The sequence below is a fragment of the Martes martes genome, assembly GCF_963455335.1.
Source record: "Martes martes genome assembly, chromosome: 10".
Lineage (NCBI taxonomy): Eukaryota > Metazoa > Chordata > Mammalia > Carnivora > Mustelidae > Martes > Martes martes.
The window spans coordinates 3353197-3373882 of NC_137898.1; the positions used below are offsets into that span (position 1 = coordinate 3353197).

The 20686-nt window shown below is 60.5% G+C and overlaps 1 protein-coding gene across 2 annotated transcripts in view; it reads right to left on the minus strand.

Annotated features, from left to right (window-relative positions):
- Positions 1–2196: 2196 nt before the first annotated feature.
- ANO1 (anoctamin 1) overlaps positions 2197–20686 on the minus strand; it is a 151740-nt gene continuing 133250 nt past the window's right edge. For both annotated transcript variants that reach the window (XM_080817780.1, XM_080817779.1), the window contains exons 21-27: positions 19258–19358; positions 18499–18644; positions 15885–16037; positions 11091–11143; positions 9172–9356; positions 5518–5623; positions 2197–3898 (exon numbers count right to left, since the gene is read on the minus strand). In XM_080817780.1, coding sequence (XP_080673906.1) covers positions 3656–3898; positions 5518–5623; positions 9172–9356; positions 11091–11143; positions 15885–16037; positions 18499–18644; positions 19258–19358 — 987 coding nt within the window. In that variant the 3' untranslated portion in view covers positions 2197–3655. The remainder of the gene's footprint in view (positions 3899–5517; positions 5624–9171; positions 9357–11090; positions 11144–15884; positions 16038–18498; positions 18645–19257; positions 19359–20686) is intronic.

Genomic DNA, 20686 nt, shown 5'->3' on the forward strand with positions numbered 1-20686 from the left:
CTGAAGCTTATCTAGAAAGGCAAGTGACCCTAGGAGCCACAGTCACAGCTTCCCCCTTAGCCAGTGGGTGGGCATACTTGGGAGGGCAGGGGGAGGGGGTTTGGTGGACGGCAGAGCGCGTGCCCCATCTAAGCAGAGCAGCCACCACTGGCTCCAGGCACATGCGAGAACGGGACCTGCTGAAAAGCCGCCTGTGTCGTCAGATGGCTTGAATTTTCGAGAACATTCAAATCTGGGTTTATATGTAGATGTACCAGGTTTTTACACATTAAGTCAACTAAAAAAAAATGGCCAACACTGAACCTGTCAAATGGAGATTGTCTTGGGCTGGATGGAGCTCACGGCAGCCTCCACCTAGGGAGGGAAGCAGAATCCCCAAGGCAGATGCCAGCACAGGTGCCCTCCAACCCCCACCTCGGCCTCCCCTCCCCCGCAGGCCACTGCCCATCCCTGTCCTCTGTGCATGGGCACGACTCCAGGATCTGAAGCAATGCTCAGTGTTGGGGGCCATGGGGCCAGGGTTCGAGAGACGGTTGTGTCGCTGGTTTGCTGTGTGACTGCCGTGGAGCCCTGACCCTCTCTGGGCCTCATTGTTCCTGTCTGAGATAGCAGTGCTGGCCGACCTGCTGATCTCTGGGGGGTCCTTCCACGGCCAGATACCAGGTCTCTGTGACATCACCTTTTGGTCTTCCTCCACCCACCTCCACCAGCCTCATCCAAACCTTATTCTCGCCTTATTCTCCCGAATTTCTGTGACACCCCTCTCTGGTTTCCCATCCATCCCACTGCGATGTCCCCCCGACAGCAGCCATGACCTCAGAATGTGAGTCAGATCCCATCACTGGGCTGGTTAAAACCACTCGGCTCCTGCATGGCATCTGCCACCAAGCCTCAAGTCTTCATGTAACCAGGGAACCCTGTGTGAGTTGGTCCTGGCTGCCCTGTCCACCCGGTCTCCTGCCTCCTTCCACACCCTCTCCCCTCCACTCAGCTCTCTGCGCACTGCTACCTCAGGGCCTTTGCACTGCCCTTCTGCTGCCTGATCTGTCCTGCCTTCTTCCAGGATTCGGCATCCTGGCTCCTTGTTGCTCAAGCCTCCATGGGCCTCCCGGACCAACCATGTCACCCTCTGTTCTACTTTATCAGCATCTCTTTCTGCCTCTGAAACTATCTGGTTCAGATAGTTTGGTAAAGTCTGGTTAAGCATCTCACACCCTCTGCAGGAAGCCTCTGCCTGCGGGGAGGAGGGACCGGTCCGCTCTGTCCACTGCTACGTGCTTGAACGCTGCACGAGTGAATGTCTACACGGTCTGGGTGCCCGTCTTGGCGTAGGCGCTCAGGAGCCCTGCGCCCGTGGGCAAGTTACCTCCCCACGCTGAGCTGCTGATCCGTCAGATGGGCCCTCGCGGGCTTCTGGGGGAACTCATGGAGAGGGGCAGTTCCCGTGATGCTGCTCCCGGGTGCTGCCCCCGGGTGCTGCCTTCATGTCTGGACTAAGGAAGCGGTTCCAAAACTTTGGGAGGACATCCAGGCGGTGGGTAAGCAGACGTTGGGAGTTTGAGCTCTGCGGAGATGTTCCTGGGGACGCAGGAACGCGGGCACTAGGGAGCGCCAAAGCTCTCCCTCGTCCTGGAGGTGCGCGAGGCAGAACCGCCCCGAGGGGTTTCTAGGGACCGACCCCAGCTAGCAGGGCTGCGAGGCTTTGCTGGCGTTGGGTGTGAAAAGTATCTTTCTTTCGTGAAATGGTGGTGATTAGAAGTGGTAGTTTGAAAACGTGTCCCCACTGGCCCAAACGAAAACACTGGCAACCCTCGGTGTGTGTCCAGGAGGATTGGGGACATTTTAGGTCCGTGGATTCTTAAGTGCCACCGTGCTCGGTTGGTGGGACCGGGGCGGGAACTGGAGGATGGAGGAGGAGGATGGTGGGAAGGGGTGAGCACGACGCCCACCCCAGCGTAAACGCAGGCACGTGCACGTGCACACACACGCACGCAGGTGTCCAAGGAAACAGCCCATGCGTACGCACACGTGCACACACGCAAGCACAGACAGGCACATGCATGCACACACTCACAGAGAGACGTGGACGCCTGTGATCCCTCCCGAATTTGCAGCTCAGCCAGGAGGCTCCGGGGATAGCCTCTCGAGCTTCCCGGGGTGAAGGTCACAGGGACGGCGTTCGAGTGAAGACAGGGGTTGTGTATCCAAATTTATTTAGTTGCATGAGGGTTCAGCCACGGTCCTTGGTGAACTGGCGTACATTCACTTTTTTTTTTTTTTTCAAAAAAAGAATAGTTTCCATAAAAGGATTTTTCGTTATCACCTAATGTTTAATACAGTATTTATATACAAAAAACCCCACTTCCAACTACTTACTGTACAAGAGAAACTAGAAGCGTCAGACCCCACGACTATCGCAAATGCCTATGGATGGCGGTCGGAGTTGGCGGCTGGAGGGGATGGCCTCACGCCGACCGCACGTTCACGGCAAATACGTCTGTTTCTCCCCTCCCTTCGATGAGACATTTCTTTTTAGGTTTCTCTTGGAGCTCGAGAAATTTCAGGCAATTGGTTAGTAAAATGGCTGCAAATTTAGATCACTCCTGTCATCTGTGAGACTCATTGTTACAAGCTTTAAAATGGTAACTGTCCCACAGTCACATTCCTGTAAGTAAAAATATAGAGAAGTATTACCAAAATAGAAGCCTTTATTAATAAAAATCTTTGGTAGTAACAGTGTTTTTTAAATTCCTCACGATGATATTTGGTTAACTAATAAAATAAACTCCTTCCACCTTGGAGCGACAGAGAAAAACCCTCAAATCCACCCTAGAGTTGATTTTTAAAAAAAATCCCAATAAATATTCTAAAGCTGTGACTGTTTTCCCGATGCCTTAAGATTTCGTGGAACCTGAAGCCGTCTTTAGAAATGCGTCTGGGGTCCTCTCTCTCTCTGCTCATTTTCTGCCCACCTGCTTTTGTTTCTTCTTCTTCTTTTTTTCTGTCCCACCAAGCAGATGAACAGTTCTGAGGCTGGCTCATGGTGGAGGGGCAGGTGTGGGGCTGACAGTGGGGACCCTGACGGTGCGGGTCACCCCCTGTCCTGAGGGACACCTGCTGCCCCAAGGTTCTCCAACAGTAAATTCTGAGCTCACAGGCCCTCTCCTTCCGGCCAGAGGGTCTCTCGGTTTCTGAACTAACAGAAAACAGAAGATGAAAAGCCAGCTGACTTCTCCGACCCGGCGGTAGTGAGCCTTCTGGAACCGGTGTCGACCTCGTTGTTCCACTCTCCCTCCAGGACTGCACGATATTTATCCAATGCTTTGCAACACCATCTCGACTCTCTCTAAAGGCATCGGGCGGTTTAGAAAAGACGCTTTCTGGAGGCCTCTGCTCGCCTTCCATCGCAAAGGAGACCCAAGGTTCCCAAGGATTGTTTCTGCAAAGCGACCGTATTCCCGTGCGTTCTCACCCCATCCCCAGCGATCATTTTGATTAACCTTGAATACTAAAGATAAAAAAATTCCCTGCATATGGTTTTGTGCAAAAACGAGGAGAAGAGAAACAGAAAAAAGACAGAAGAACGTTGTCCTATCGGAAGGTGGTCTTCCAGCGGCTGGGGGAGGGTGCCCAGGGCCCGGGAGGCCAGGGGCAGCTACGGGGCACCCCCGGGGTACTCAGGGCTGTCCAGGCAGGCTTTGGGGCCGTGGTTGCTGCACGGCTCGTCCTTCTTCCGGTCCTTCTCCATCCAGGTGTCGAGTAGCTGCTGCTTGCCCTGCTCCTCCCGCATGAACAGCTCCACCATCAGCACCTTCTCCTTGTGCACCTGCTGGCTGATGTCCTTGGGGATGTCTGGGATGACCCAGTCCACGAAGTCGCTCATGAACATGACCAGGTTCTGGAAGGAGAGTCAGTGTGTGAGGACGGGGAGGAGAACAGCAGGAGGTGCTCCCCACCTCCCTGGCACCCGCCTCCACTCCCACCTGCCTTCCACCACACCTGTCTCTGCTGCGCCCCACCCCCGACCTCCCCGCCACCCACATCCACTGCGCCCACCCCATCACTCCCAGCCTGCGACCTGGGACGTACACTTTGAACTCCCTTGGCCTCGGTTTCCCCCAAGGTATAAATGAGGCAGGAAACCGGCCAGCTAGCCCTCCAGAAACCGTTGCTGGCTTCTATTACGAACCGGAGCTCAGTAAATGGCAAGTTTCTGAATAATTCTGACTCCCTGGGCTGGGAAGCTTAAGAGATGATTGGATTGGTCACGCATCACCAAATACAGTAAGTATCGGGCTTTAAGGAAAATAGAACAGAAATAGCACAAAAGCCGGGTGGAACGTGGTGTCTGATGATGCCACAGGCTGTTCTCCAGTTTGCAAGGTCTCCCAGGGTCACCCCGCAAGTCTGTTCCCTCCCTGGAGAAATTTCTAGTGCATGGAGAGCAACCGGTCGGCTTTTACAGAAGAACCAAAATCCAAAACTTCTGTCCCGTGATCCCTTGTCAGCATATCTGGCTGTTTGTCACCTGGTGGACTGTGCTGGTGCCCCCCAGACCGCTTTTCCTGGTGGCGCTCCCAGCCCCCAGCTGTGGCTGCTGAGGCTCACAGCTGCCTTCTTTCCAGGGAACCCCCTCCCGCCTGGCTTTTCTTGGTCTGAACAGACTACGGCCCATGCCCAACCAACATGGACAGACCAAAGGGGTTCTCTTGCCTCCAGGTGGGCCTGGGTGTGTGCTGGGATAACCCACTTGCACCGAATCCTTGTCTCAGGCTCTGCTTCTGGTAAACTCAGCCCCAGACACTTGTTTCCAAACACTTGTTTGCAGATACTTGTTTGCAGAGTGTTATGGGAAGCTGACAGGTGAGGCAGCAGTGGGGTGAAGGTCCCACCAGCAGCCACACTCTCTGTAAAGGGCAGCGCTGGGGCCGGAACTGAGTTCCTGGGATTCCAAATGCGAGAGGTACCCAGGTAAAAGGGACCTTGACTGGGCCCATGTGGTTAAGGGATGCTCCCCCAGCCCTGGGACTACAGCTGCTGCAGACACCAGCCTGGTTCCCAGTCTTAGGTCCTGTCCCCTGGGAATCACTTTGGCCTCCGAGTTATTAGCCTGTCCCCTCCCCAGAGACCACGTGAGGCTTGGTGCTCTGGTCCCTGGCTGGGGGCTGGAGTCAGCTGGGAACCCACTCCCCTCCTCCTGCCTGTACTGGTCCTGCCCTCTGGGATCGTCCCCAGCTACAGAGGTAGTGAGAACCCGAGCTGGGTCTCCCTTCCTCCCCGTCTCCTTCAATAAAGACCACTTGTATCTAACTAGGCCTGCCTTCCCCAGAGAGGTCCAAATCCCACTGCTGGTGCTGGCTCAGGCCTCCCTCTGCCCTCCTGGGACAGGGCCCAGGGTCACCAGGCCTCTAGGCCTCCCAACGCCCCTGACCTCCTGCCTTCTGACCCCGTTCTGGGCTCAGAGCACTTCGTCAGTGCTCGATTCTCAAACCTCCCAGAAATGAGGGCCTGCCCCACCTGGAAGACGATGACGAAAGCCAGCCGGGCCGCCAGCACGGCCCAGAAGTCCTTGGAGATGTCGTACTTGTGCTCTGACCACGGGGGCTCCCGGTAATCTTTGTACCTGCAGAGATGGGCAGAAATCAGCGGGGGGTTGGGGGTCTTTAAGCAGGACCAGGGATCATTCCCAGAACCCCACGTCCCTGAGCAGCAGCAAGAAAGCCTCCCCCGGCCTCCGTCCCCTCTTGCGCTGCAGCTTCCCGGCTCTTCCCTCCTTATCCACACACGACCCCCGTCCACGCCACTCCCTGACTTATCAGCGTAGACGCTGCCCGCTGACTTCCCGCCGGGCAGACACCTTCCCGCCGGGCAGACACCTGCCCCCGGGGACCTCCCACTGACCTTCGCTCTATGGAAAACGGTCTTCCTTGCCTGCCTGTCCACTGTCCTGCCAGCATACCCTGTCTCCCCTCCAGAGTGCCCCGTCCCTGTCCCCTCGTTCTCAGAGGTTCTGAGATGACCAATCTGTGGTAGCAGGGCAAGGACGACAACTGGGGTCCTGTCTCTCCCCAGGCCCTCTGACCGTGCCCCGAATTCCGGGCACGCTGTTGGCTTTAATGGGGCTGATCCTGTGTTATGCAGGGGAAAGCTCCCCCAAAGCCATTTGAAGAAGCTTGAAGCAGGGGCAGTTTCTGGGTTTGGGGTGGTAGTTCATCCCCGCTGGTCGCTGATGTCCAGGGGTGGGGGGACAAGAAGAGGGGTCATCTGGCTCTGGGGACACAGCCCTGGCCTGACCCCAGAACCAGTGACCACCTTGCTGTGTGTTCTTGTGCAGTGGCTCAGCCTCTCTGGGCCTCGGTCTGGCATCCTCTCAGTCACAGGAGAAGCATTTGGTGAGTAGCTATTACCTTCCAGCTCCCATTTCAAGGGTGCACATTCAGGAACACACAAGAGAGAGGGCCCCTCGCCCGTAGAGCCTTACTTGTGGAGGGAGCTGGATGGGAGCCTCCGAGTTGCTGCTGGGTGCTAAGCTGCCAGACCAGAGATAGGATCGATCTCTCCGGGAACGATCCTATCTGGGTACCAGCGGCACAGTGACATAGGACTTGTCCAACCTGCTCTGTGACGGGAACAGGCAGCCCCTGCTCTCCCAGTGTCAGACGCCATGCACACTCGCTCCTCCCTTTTCTTTCTGTGCTCATGGCCAGCTGCACTGGGACGCGGGGAAATATGAGTGGGTCATCTGGCAGACTCCTAGGCATCCCTCAAAGCCCGCTTAGACCTGTCCAGAGGCCACCTCCCACCACCTGCACTGACCTCGATAGGAGACGATCTAATGTTTTCCTTGCTTAGCTCTGGTACCCAGCCTGCCCGTGCCCCTGGGGAGGGTCATAATGCCCTCTCTGGGGGTGGCTCCGGGCATTAGAGAGAGAAGGCCTGCCTCAGCATAGACGTAAATGTTAGCCAGCTGCGACTGGAGCTCTGAGCGTGCTCTGCCTCTCCCCACACCCATCGCCCCAGGCTGGGCTGGGTGCTGTGCCTCCTGCCACCTATTCCTGTGAGAGGCACCTTGCGTGGGCGCAGCTGGTGAGGGCCCGGAGCTCCCAGACCTGCGCTGCCGGATCTTGGCCAATGGAGGCGGGAGGGCCCGGCTGGAGCCCAAATCCCAGGGAGCGGGCTGGTCTGATCCTTGGTCTTCCGACTCCGCGGGGGTGAAAGCTATAAGACGCTTATAAATGGGTCTTGGCTGTGAGCCTGGCCTCTCCCCCATGTGGCCAGGACCCTGGGCTGATGCATGGGATGGTGATGGAGCTGCTTCCTTAGCCAAAGTCTGGGACCCAACGTCTGGCTCTTGGAAACCGAGGCTAACCATGTAAATACCAACGCTGACATTCCAGAGGAAATTTCTAGTAAGAGGACCACACATCTCCTGTCTTCTTTGCTTGTAATTATTCATCCCCCAAAATGGATTTTTAGCAAAGTAGGTCAAGTGTGTACATTTAGCCTGAACCGTTGAGACGATGCAGGGAGAGCGTCGGGGCTGCGGAAGGAGAGGGGGTCTGGCGCAGAAGCCCAGGGGGTGGGGGCCGCCTGTGTGCGCCAGCCTGGGGTGTGCGTCTGCTGAAGGATGGGGGTGGGTGTCTGCGGGTCCCTTCTCTGCACTTCCGGCTCCCAGGTGTCCCCTCTCCGAGGTGACCACACCGGAGTGATTTTTGGGCCCATTTAGGTGCACATGGAAGTGGGTGGGTGGGTGGGATTCGGAAAGCTGGAGCCGGGTTGGGGTGCGGGCCTTGCGGTGTCACGCACCCTATCTAGCCGGCCGACGCGGCTCTACCTCGTTCCTTCCCCCGGCTGCACCTGGGCCCAGAGCAGCTGCCGTCCCCGCCCTGACACAGAAGAGAACACCGTGTCCTTGCACCGGAGTGGCTCCGGGCCCACGGGGACGCCCGCTGTGTGCAGTGCTGTGGGGAGCACCCGAGCCGGGATGGCCGCTTCCCTTTCCCCCATGGCTCCGGGAGGCGGGGCGTTTTCCGTTTCTTGGGACCGTCTTGTCACTGCAAGCTGCTTCTTGTTGCTCAGTACCCTAGACACTAGCAGGGGCCCCCCTCCCCTTTCCTCGGTCAAGGTGACAGAGACACACCAGCCAGCCTCAGGGAACCATGTGCCAAGGAGGAGCCAGCAGGCCTCCCCGAGCAGGAGGGAGCGAGCTTCACCGCACGGGCTCCGGGATGCGTATTTTGGCCCCTGAGCTCTTCTGTGTCCTGAACCTCAGCTGGGCTGGAACAGCTCACGCGATTCCCTCCTCGGTGCTTTTGCCCATGCTGTCCTGTCGCCGGAGTGACCCCGCTGCGACTGCCCTTCACCCGGGCTTCCAACTACGATCCCCTCCTTTACACTGATCTGCACCAAGGTCCCCGGATAGCAGGGACCGTGCCAGTCCCGGGTCCCCGGACCCCGACCCAGGCTGGCGCATGTGGTAGGGGTCCAGGGAATGGCCAGGTCTCAGCTCTGCCCCCCACACCCGGCCCCGCCTCCGTCTTTCCTGGGGGGTTTCCTGCGCACCTCATGCATCTGGCCGGCAGGTGGGGCCCCACAGGTCTGGCCATCTCTGCTGGCCTGCCCAGAATCCAGTACCCCCTCCCCGAGTCAGAGCACCCCAGTGTCCTGAGGACCTCTTCATTCTCTAAGCATGACCCCACATCCTGGCACATGCCCCAGCTCTAGCCCCTACCCCTGCCAACGGCACTTTATTTAGGGATGGGCATGTGGTCCACGACAGGCTAGTGAGAACCATGGCTTCTGCTGACTATTGAGAAAGACGTTCTGCCACTGGGATGCCTGAAGTGACAGAGCGTCTTCACTGTCCACCCAAACACAACACAACTATGGAGGAAGGCAAAGCTGGGAGGCCGCACCAGAGCAGGGCCTGATGGCAAACTGTGGCCCTGGCCCTGGATCCAGCCGTGCCTGAAGCCGTCATTACCTTCTTAATGAAAGGAACTCCTAAATGACTTCCCACTGGCCACCCTGGCTTTTTTTTTTTTTTTTTTTTTCCCTTGAAGCAAGCTTGAGATATTCTGTGACTTCCCCTAAAAGAATCCTTGCTTGAACTAGGGTTTTCCCAGAAACCCACCACATGTGTCTTTCAGAAAGAAACGCAGAGAACCATACCTGCAGATCTGCACCTCGTAGCCCAGGTCCAGGGGGTCATTGGGGGCGGTGCCGTTCTGGAAGTCGCTGACGTTGAAGGAGGAGAGGGTGTGGTTGACGAAGCCGTGCATGGTCCCGTTCTCACTGTACATGTAGAGGTATACCAGGCGAGGGACGAAGTCGGACGTGAAGGAGATGACGAACGCCTGGGCCGGGGACAGGGCGGTGAGTGCAGACCCCTGGCTGGGTGCGGGAGGGGGACATGCCCCGAGGGAGCCAGGGTGGCCTTGGCCCTGGGGCGGGGCCATGAGTTGGCAAGGGGGCCTGGGTGCAGGGAACAGGACATCCCTGAGCAGGAAGGCGAGGGACAAATGCAGCCTCTCACCGGCTGTGTGGCCTCGGCCATGTCACCTAACCTCTCTGTGCTCTGTGCGCCTCCCCTCCCTGGCGTACTTGAGAGGGAACGCGGGAGTGGAAAGAACTTAAGTGAACAGTGATGTTCGGACTCCGATCATCCTATCCCAGAGCCGTCTCTGGGGACATCCGGTGTGCTGTCAACACCAGAGCAGGGACCGGGAGCCTGGCCGCGTGGGGTAAGGTCCAGCCCTGCCAATTTCTGACTATGTGGTGTTGGGTAGGTTGGCTGACCTCTCTGTGCCTCGGCTGTCTCACCTGTACGATGGGCAAGGACAGTCCCTTCCCTGAAGGCTGTGCGTGCACAAGTGATGGATGTGTGTAAAGAGTGTAGAAGGGCCATTACTGCTGTTGCTGGCTGTTCCCATGAGAGGTCCAGCTGGCTTCCAGCTGCTCACAGCACCCCTGTGCTCCAGACGGCTGCACCCCATTCCCAGCTCGCCTCCCTACCCCCCAACAAAATGTGTGCTACCGCCTTGGAGCTCTGCACCCACCAGCCCAGGTCAGGAGGAGGATTTGTCACTGCCTAGTGTGCACGCTCTGGCCATCCCGGCCATTTAACAGGGGTTCCAGAGCCTGGACTGAGCAGGGGGCTGCCCCCCAGCAGGGGAGGCAGTGTCCCAGGGCTCTGAGAGTCTCTTCTCCGGGGCCTAGCGTCACCTCCTGTGCTATGGGGGCCAAGTCCCCAGACCCACAGCCCCTAGGCTGTGTCTGCTCCTGGGAGCAGTGGCCTGTGTGCGAAAGTCAGCTTCTGGGGGCTGGGTGAGGGTCACAGGCTGGGGGCACTGCGGACCTCCGAGGCTGTCTGACATTTGTTCGCACAGCTAGGGACCAGCCTTGGCTTTGAAGCATGTGCTAGGGACTGCTAGATCACTAAGTCCAGGGACATCCAGGCCTCGGAAGAGCCATGCAGACCTGGATGGGTGGCCGCAGGGAAGGCCGTGGGCTGGTTCTCGTGCCCTCCTAACCTGCAGGGTCAGGGTCAGGGGCAGGGGCAGGAGAGGCTGGGAGGGTGGCACCATGGAGCAGGAGTGGGTGGATGAGGGGCTGAGGAGGACGGCTGTGTGCAAGAGGGGGCTGGCGGGCTGCTGCCCCTCGTCTCCGTGGTTCTGCATTTCCTGAACCTTTGAAGAACAGGCATGTATTTCATATAAAGGGATAAAGGTAACTTCTAAAAATAAGAGCAGAACGATTGCTAGGAAGGAGTTTCTGTCTGTCTGTCTCTCTCTCGTGTTCTCAGGACTCTGGGGAGGGAGCAGACTTAGGGACCAGGGTGGGCGTGGCGGAGAAGTCTGCTCAAGGTTATAGAAGCAGGTCAAGGACAATGTCGTTCCCACCCACAGCTCATCCCAACCCCTCCGTAAGATCAAGGGACGTGTCTGAACGGGAGATGCTTCCACCAGCCTGGGCGGCACCGAAGCAGGAGACAAACCCCAAGTGGCTTTCCCGGGAGGGGCGTCCAGCCCTGTGGCCGCCCAGCGGGTGCTCCTGGGCAGCAGAGGGCCCCCCCCCCCCACGTCACTTACATTGATGATGACAGCCAGTTTCCCAACGCCTCGGAGAATATTGTACCAGATTCCTGGGGAGGAAGAGAAGCACAGTGTCGGGCCGGCTCAGCCCCAGACTGCCAGGACCCCCGGCTAGCGGGCGAGTGGGGCCGGCTTGGTCCCCTCCCTGGTGGTCAGATGCGTGGAACGAGCAGATGTTCTAGGGCTCCGGGAAAGGGGATCCCGGCTGACGACAGCGCCTCAGCCGCTCCCAGCTCCGCAGGTGTTCAGAGCCAAACTGTCGCTTCTCCAAGGGGCGCTTCAAATCAGCTCCTCCCTGAGCGCTTCTGCAGCCCTCCCCTGAACCCGAAACCTTAGACGAAGTCCCCAGAGGGAAAAGATTCCATTTGGATGCCGTTCCTGTCCTGTCCTGTCCACACAGGAGCGGAGACCAAGCCCAGGAGGTTTCCGTGTCCTGCACTGTTGCTCCGGGACCGGAAGACAGTATTCAGGGACGGGTCCCTAAATGTATGTCGGGGTCCAAGAGCAATGCCAGGGCCCTGGGTGGGGGACGCTGGGGTCATGACCTGAGCATAATGACCTGACGGCCGTGAGGCGCAGGACACTTCCTGTCTGTGTGCCCCCCGTTTCTGCCACTGCGGGGTCTAGCGCTGCCCCCCATGCCCGGGGAGCAGGGGGCTCCCCAGACAGACACACGGTCCTCCACTGGCCTCCCCAGGAGAATGAGGCCGGCAGGGCCCGGCGAGGGAGTGCCTTTCTGAGGGCCCCTGCGGGAAGCGAGGGGGCCTGCCTCCCGTGAGCAGCCCTGCCACCCCACGGAGCGCCACCGGACCCACGAGGAGACATCCTGGGTTCTGTCCGCCTTCCCACGAGAGCAGTGGTTCTCAAGCCTCCTTCCTGCTGGCACACACGGCCCACGCGCTGGTACCAGGCCGCCCCGTCGGGCTCCCCTCAGGAGTGCCAGTGGGGATGCAGGAGAGAGGATGGTCCTCGCGGGGGAGACGCTTCCATACGAGGTCAGGCTTCCTGGGATTCCCGCCTGGCCGCTCGGCACCAGGAGCCCCTCTGCACCCGGCACCCGGGGAGGCTGTGTGCTGTGCATCCCTCCTTCTCTCCCGGGCCTCGTGCGCGCTCTCTGGCCCCTGGCGATTGGCACTGCTGGGCTGACGTTTGCTGAGTGACTGCAAGAGCGTAGACAGCCCTTTCCTGCCGGGGTTGTTGGTCCCGGAGCCCCGGCCGCAGGATGGTGGTCCTTGGGCCACAGCCGGGCACATGGCTGTTTGGTCCTGCTCACGTACGTGCTGCTTGACGACGCTGACTGGTGTCTACAGACCATGATGATGTGTTTTTTGAAGCCGCTTCTTCTGATAGAGCCTCGATCCCAAACAGGTGGCCTGCTGTGTTGGCTACGGTGGCGCCCCCTCCAGGCCGGGCCATGCACTGCGGCTCTGTTCTCCCCACAGCGCGCGCACTCACCCACTGTGCCTCCTGGCCCTGCGGGGGTCTGGGTTTGCGACCTCCAAGACCGGGCGCTGGGGCCTGGGTGAGAGCCCGGTGAAGGTGAAGCGTCCGGGGCAGGGGGCTCCTGGGGGCAGGCGGCGGCCCGAGGAAAAGAAATGGGTCTTGGACTCGCCGCCCAGGGACAGGCCCGTGGGTGGAGGGAGGGGAGCATGGGAGGTGGGGGTGACCAGGTTGGGATGTGGGGTGGGCCGGAGACCTTCTCGGAGCCCGGGATGGAGCCCACAGTACAGGCCCCCGGGGCATCTCTATGTCCAGGCCTGAGATCCCATCGGACCCCACACCAGAATCCTAGGGTCTTGTACAAAAAATGCCAAACCAGGATGCCCGCCCCGGTCCTCGGGCTCAGCCCCTCTGGGAGCCTTGGCCCCCCCCTTCTGTGTTATCGGGACGCACGCCGCAGAGCACACCACGCTCCAGTGATCTCCAGGTACAGAATGAAAACCTTCAGGCTCCCTGTAGGAGAATCTCCAAGGGGAGAGGGAGACACTCCAAGGTGTCCCTGCTGTCCCCAGGGACGCCACAGCCCATTTCCCAGGATGAGACAGGGAGGTATTCCGATGCCCCGGACCGTGCACTGGAGCCGAGCGCAGGCAGGAGCCGCTCACGGGAAAGTCTGAAGAGAACACGTGGGAGCAGGAAGCGAGTTCGTCCGCCGTCAAAGGTCCGGGCCGGGAGGCTGGAGCCGGGTTCCCACTGGCAGGGAGCTGGGTCCCCACGGTGACTCACCCCAGCCTCCCCTCCCGGCCAGAGCCTCCCCCGGCCACCCCTGGCGCCCTGGGTGCAGGCTGTGGGGGCCACCGGGGCCCGGTGTCCCCTCGGGGCCCACACGGATCACAGGAGGACTACAAAGGCTTGTTCAGGGAAAGGTTACAGGGGAAGAAGGGCAGATTATGCCTCCAACCGAGCAGACAGGAACCAGGAAGGGAGCAGCTGACCCACGAGAACAGGGAGAGAAGGGGGGCCGCGGGCGTAAAGACGGCGGACGCCCGCATCCCAGCCGCGGCCGGTGGTGGGAAGGACCACGCCAGGGACAGGCCGGGAGGGGCCGGGAGGTGGCCGGGGCGCTCCTGTTCACCCTGCTAGGTTTGCAGGCTTGAGGACGAGGCCGCAGGGGGAGTGGGGCTCTGCCAAGGCAAACATGGCCACCCCGGCCTTGCCTGGGGCCTCTGGGCGCCTGAGAATCAGGCCTTTGTCTGGGAGAAGTGACAGCCGGGAGGCCGCACTCCCGTCTTTACTAACACTGGGCACAGCGCTCCAGAATCCCCAAGGGCTGTCCAGGGAGTGCCTTGGCCAGCTGCCCCGTCCACCCTTTCCTTTAGGGCCTTGGGTTGCAACATAAGCTTTCCCGGGCAAACCGTCTGCTCGTGGGGGTGCTGCAGGAGCGGGCGGCCCGGGGGTGGGGGGCTGGGGGTGTAGGGTCTCCGGTCCCAGCTCAGCGTTGGTGACCACCTGGCCTTGGTCTCCCCATTGGGAAAATGGGGCTGAGGATCTGCCCAGGCCTCCTCTAGAGGACCCTGGGAGGACCCGATGCCGAAAGCCCCAAGAAGTGATCAAGTCCACGCACCGCCTCTGGGGTTCCCCCTCAGAGCAGGGCATGACAAGCTCACGGGAACCCTGGGGACAATGTCACCTTCATCTGGGGAGGGGACTTGTGAACGCGGCCTGGGGCCCAAATTCAGTGCACTTAGCCTGGGGCGAGAATGGTGCCCTCGTGGTCCGCAGAGACCACGGCCTTTATTCTGGCCGCGCACGGCACCCTCGAGCTGAGCTCGGACCCGGAGCAGCAGCAAACCCAGAGCTGTGGCGTTCGGGGCGGGGACTCACCCCCCAGCCGGACTGCGGCAGAATCAGGCGCCTGGAAGCCAGAAGGACCTCAGCGGGGCGGTCCGTTCTTTCAAAGCCTTTTAAAATCACAAGTGAGATCTTCCAGGAAAGCGTGGCCCGGAGAGCATCTGTTTGCAGAGTCTCTGCCCATTGCCTGGGTCGTCCAGACAGGTGACAGACAGACGGTGACAGATGCACCTCCAGATTTGAGACCCGGCTCTGGCGGGCGCCCCTCCCCACCGAACACCAAGGTTCCCCGGTCCATCCCAAAGCTGGGCCCTGAAGGAGTCCCCACGGATGTCACGGAGCCAACGTGGGCTGCAGTGAACCAGACAGAATGACCGACACATGTGACACGTGGCCCCGCGTGAGTGTATGTATGGCACTTTGGGACAGTTTGACCTGGGAGAGTGGCGGGCACGGCCACGCCGCCAGTGCCACCAGGGACCAGGGAGGGCATGGACCGAGGAGCCCCACAGACCCAGGCAGGATGGGACGGCCGAGGGGCCTTTCTGACGGGGACGAGTCCAGTGCCAAGGGCTGGAGAAGCCGCCGCCACCTTCCAGCCAGGGGACGTCTGCCCTGCTGTCATCCTGTCACCCTGGCATCCCGTCCTCATCTTGGTAAAACAACAAACGACACGTCGAACACGTCCTTCGATCTTGGTGTCCTCCACCAACAGGCCCAGATGTGCCGTTCCGACGAAAACCACGTCAGATAGGCCTTTAACGTATTTCTGTCATTTTTCCTTCTCATTTCAAGATTAAAGAGGAACTTTTTTGCATGCCCCTTGAAAACTGGGTCCTGGTTGCATGAAGCTGACTCATTTTGAGATGCTGTCCCTCGCTGGTGACCCCTCTGACTCCCCAAGGGATAGGTGTCACGCTCCCCCAAAGTGCGCCATCCCTCCACCCCTGCCTCCCCGTGCACCACGACGGGGAAGCCCTCGCTGGCACGGGCTTAGAGCTTTCTCTGGCCTGATCCTCCGGGCAAGCCCTACAGAGCAGTTCCTGCGCTGCTGGGAGGGCTCCTTCCTCCTCCCTTTCCCGTTTGTGCACGTTGAATGACTACATGACACCCTTCGTGGAAAGGCACACTCAGCCCCGAACACGACCTTCCCGCCCGTCTGCTCTGTCTGTGCTCTGGGGCCATGAGCAGGAGGGCGGGGTGCTGAGGACCTCCATGCACGCACCTGGGGGATCTCCTAGTGCAGCTGGATGTCAAGATATTCAGACACCCAAGGCACTGACGCTTTCTGGGATGTTCTCGCAGGAGCTGAGATGTTGGGGTTAGTGTGCAAAGGAGGTCTCCCATCCCCCACGCCGAGCCCCCGAGTCTCTGTCCCGGAGCCCGTGGGGACCCTGTGGCCAGACCCCAGTCTGCCTGCTCTGGATTGCGCTTCTGGGGAGCAGGACCCGCTCCCCCAACCCAGCACGTGCCCAGAGCCAGCTCCCGAGAGTCACTCACCGATGTCTTTGGCTCTGACAGCCACCGGCCTTCGCAGCTCAGTGACGAACTTTTTGGCGTCCAGGCGGATCTCGATGATGTTATTCAGCAGCGCGAACAGCGGGGCCAGGGGGAAGGACGCAACGAATAAGGTGACGAAACCAAACTGGATGACTGCAAGGGGAGAGGGATGGTCAGCATGCCGCGTGTGCCACGGCGGGCCCCCACGCTCCCACGGCGGGCCCCCACGGCAGGCTCCCACGGCAGTTACCACAGTTGGACATACGGGGAGGGCGGGGTCTGGCTGGCTCCCTGCCCCTGACATGCCCCCTGTACCTGCATGAGGGGGGACCTGGGAACACTCCCACCACGACCCCAGGTGCCCACGGGCCAGGAGGGGGCTGTGGGGAGCATTCCCAATTTTGCTCTGACCCCCAGTGTGGCCTTGTGTGTAAGGAGCCTGCAGTCACTATCACACGTCTATGCTCAGACAATCATCAGTGATGGGGAAAAGGCCCCCATAAGCACGAAGACCCGGCCTCGGTCACCCAGGTGGGGCTGGCAAGGGCCTTGGGCGCAGCCCCAGTGCCCGGAGGCTGGGGGTTCCTGGGACCTGGGGGACTTGGCAGTATCACTGAGTGTCCAAGACACCCCACTGTCCCCTCCATCAGGCCTCGGGGAGCTGGACGGGGCCCACCGTCCAGGACAGTCTGGCCCCTCTCGGTCCATCCTCATCGCCGGCCCTGGGGCTTGGACCTTGGATGCCGTGGCCGGCGCAGAGCCGGGATCCCGGGAGAGATCCGGGAAAATTTGCAGCATGGGGGAGGCTGGCTCCGGAACCGTACAGTCTGTCCCAGGGCTCTTGCGGCCTGCTGGGTGGTAAACAAGGAAGCCGGCAGAATGTCACCGTGTGCCCGGCAGGCTGAGTGGCCATTGTGAGAGCCGCTGGCGGGGGGCTCCGCGGGAGCCTCCCTCTGGGAGTGGGGCTGCTTCTCGTTTGCCCTGTGGGCCTCCATGGGATCCTTCCGTGGGCAGTCGCGTCTGTAGGTGGCTCTGGCGGGAATGGAGGCTTCGGATCAGCTGCGCTGGGGGCTCCAGGTGGGCCGCCGAGTCTGAGGCTGTGGGGTCCTCGCTCCTGAGCGGTGCTGCCGGCTGCTGCGTGGACGGCCGAGAAGCAGGGAGGGGGGCTGGAGATGGCCTGAGCCCGGGGCCCTCCCCGCTGCCCCCCGTCCAGTCTCCGGCACCGTGTGCTCCAGGCGCCCAGCAGAGTCGGTCCGCGAGGAAGAGGCCAGCAGTGGCCGTGGCGGAGCGTTCTGAGTGGCGGGGTACGACACGGGTCCCAGGGTGGGCGGCTCCCTGGGTGGGCAGGGGCCCATCCCAGGGGTCCCACCACACCCAACGGGGAAGTGGGATGCGACTTCTAGCCACTGTAGACATTAAACTCTGGGGAGCCCCCGTCTGCCCGCCAGTCACAGGCTGTTCGTCCTGGTGTCCGCCTTCCCACGGGCCTCAGGCAGGCAGGGTGGCCTGCTCCTGGACCCCAGGGCTGAGGCCTGACAGCCAGGGAAGGAGCAGGCCCACGGGGGTCCACGGCGGCCCACGGGGTGAGGGAGCTGCCCGTCCGCCTCCGGTTCACCTTGGATTTCGTTCCAAGAGAAAACAGACGAGGTCCTCTGAACACGACGTTGTTTCCGGTTTTTAAAGTCTTCAGGTTCTTTTCCTTCTGAGTCAACGCAAGGTGCTTCTTGAATGATCATGGGGACGCTGGGTGTGACTTCTATGGACCCGCTGGGCCAGCAGGAGGGAAGCCTCTTGGGGCAGCCTGTCCCTCAACACTGAGAGCAGGTCTGGGGTTTGCTCAAGTACTTGGTAGAAGGGCCAGGTCCCAGGTCGCACCCTGCACAGACCAGGGGTGGGCCCAAACCAGCATTTAAAATGTGCTGTCCGTGGTGGCTGGGGGCCTACACTTTGGGACCCCTCTGCAGGAGCCGTCCTGGCCTACTTTACTGGTCTGTTCACTCAGCGAACATGCACTGAGTGCCAGCGATACAGCTCATCTGTTCTGGTGTAGGGGGTTTGGCCGGGGAGAGGACAGAACGTCCATCATTCTGCCGGAAGGTGGAGGTAAGGCTAGAGTGCAGGCTGGTGACGAGAACCAGAGCAGGGGGAGAGGCAGAGGGCCACAGCAGTGCAGGGGAGGGGCTGCCCCTTCTGAACCCTGCAGTCAGGAAGACCCTTCTGGTGGAGAACATCCTGACCACAGCCCTGGAAAAAGGGAGAGCATGAATCATGCAGGTATTAGGGGGAGAGCATTTGACAGGGCATGGCTAGTGCAAAGGCCCTGTGGTAGGCATGAGCTCTGGATGTTTGGGTAGCAGCAAGGAGGCCAGCGGGGCTGGAATGGTGGGAGGAGGCGAGGAGAAGGCGGAGGCGGGATTGGGGGGCTCCAGGTGGCCGTGCGAGCTGCACCTGCCCTCTCTCCCTCCTCCCTGGTGCCCCCCACTGGGAGTTAGGGCCAGCTCTGGGCATCGTCCTGTCCAGGGACACCGTTGCTGGTGCCGGGGCTCCATCCATGGGTATCTCCTGTGCGCGGGCTCGGTGCTCCCCGAGGACGGGAGCCCCGCACCACACTCACTCATCTCCATATACTCGGGGGTGAGGCCCGCGAACGGCTCCAGCGTGTAGTCCTCCTCGTAGCGCTGCCTCCGCTTCACGTACTGGTCGTGGTCGGGGGGACTCTGGCGCCTCAGCCGCAGGTAGCGGATGAACTTCTTCATTTTCCTGAGAGAGACACGGCGTCGCTTCAGCCGCGGGCCCGGCGACACGGGTGCCGGGGCCCGTCACCTGCAAGCTGGGTCTCCTGTTCTCGGAGCCGGGACTCCTCGGTCATGACTTCCTGGTCCGCACCCCCCCCCGGAGGCGGGGTCAAGGGCCATTGTTCGGTTTTCGACATAAGGAAGCAGGTGCAGGGGAGACCCCAGGGTCAGGGTTCCGCGATGCCCAAGCAGACGCCATGGGCGGGGGCGGGGAGGGGAGTGCGGAGTCATCCCGAACGCCCTGATTCCAGCAGGCTGGCTGTCCTGGAGGCGCATCGGGACACACTTCTCGAAGGTCAGGAAGCAGGGCCTCAAGGCGCTCTGACAGCCAACCCCAGGGGGCCGGCCCACGAGTCTGAGGGTGCCCGTCAGGACCCCTCTCCTCGCCCACCGCGGGGTGGCTGTGCCCTGCCTCCCCTCCTGTCCTCACCCCAGCCCCGCCCCCCTCCCGGCACCCTGTCCTGGCCCAGGTCCCACCTCACGTGCCCCCCCCCAGGCCCCCACGGGAGCCTTCAGGAGACCCCAGGGCCTCCCCGCCGACCCCGCTCTGCTCGCACCCGAGGCCGGACGTTACTCACGGGATGCCGATCTCAAATAGATTGTTCTGGATGAGCTGCTTGCCCAGCATGATGATGCTGAGCTGGATACAGAGCTCCATCAGGCAGCCCCCCGGGGCACACTGCGGGACAGAGGGCAGGTGCGTCACAGCCGCCCCACCCGTCGTGGACACCCGGGGAGAGGACCGCAGCCCCCCGCAGCCCTGCTGCTGTGGGTCGCATGTGTTCTCCACAAACGTAGGTCTCCATGCTAACCCCCAGAACCACAGAACGTGGCCTTGATTGGAAAAGGGTCTTTGCGGATGTGACCGAGTTAAGACACGGTCATCCTGGAGCAGGGGGACCCTAGGGCAGTGACCGGGGTCCTTATAAGAAGAGGAAACACAGAGAAATGAAGGCCCTGTGAAGACACAGGCAGAGACTGGAGTGCCCTGGCCAGAAGCAAGGCAGGCCCAGGAGGCCGCAGCCCCCAGAAGGTGAGGCCCGAGGAACCTGCCCCCGGTTCTCGGAGGAAGCGCAGCCCTGGCTCCTTGATTTGGGACTTCTGGCCTCTAGAACCGTAAGAATACATTTCCGTTGTTGTAGGCCTCCTGCTCTGTGGTACTTTGTCCCAATCGTCCCCGGAAGCCAGTGCATCTTGTCTACATCTGTCAGGGCTGGGACGAGGCTCAGAGAGGGGAGCTCATTGCCAGGGAGCGGGCAGGGCTGGGGCTGGATCTAGAGGCTCCTCCGCCCCACCAGGGCCGCTGTCCGGTCCCACGCACTGTGGCCTAGCCACGGGCCCTGCACGGCTGTGGCAGCCTGGGGCCTGTGAAGCTGGTCACCCTTCTAGAACCTAATGTCCCTGTCCTTGGTGGGCTTGCGTTGCCTGAGGCTGGGTGTGGGCAGGCACGGGATGGGCCAGAGGCTTTACTTGCCCGAGTGATGGGAGCTCAAGGGACGCCGGGTGACCCTCTGGGGCACAGCTGACCCCTCCATGTGCCCAGCTGACCCCTCTATGTGCCTGGAACAAAACTTTTTATACTGTTATCACAGATTTCATGTTGGAGAGCTACCGTTTCATTAAAAAGAATAACACCTTTTGTTTTATTCTATTTTACAAAGACATTTCCCCAATCTCTCCAACTGTTAAAGAATCTGATATGGTATCATTTATGGAAAGGCTGGGATCATATAATGGGAGAGCGCTTCATGGGTTTTTTTGCAAACATCTGTTCCTGTGGGTGAGGCTTACATCTTGGGATGTTCAGGGCCTGGCACTCAGGGGCTTGAACCTCTTGGCTGTGCCCCAGGCAGCCAGATCAACCTGTACCTGAAGCCCACCCCTATCTTCTCTACCCCATTTCACAAGTCTTTATCAAAAGACCCACCGATTGTCTTCCAGTAAGCCGAATTATGTCGGGCGCTGGAAATGCTGGCCAGTTCCCCGGCACCTGATGCCCTATGGCCC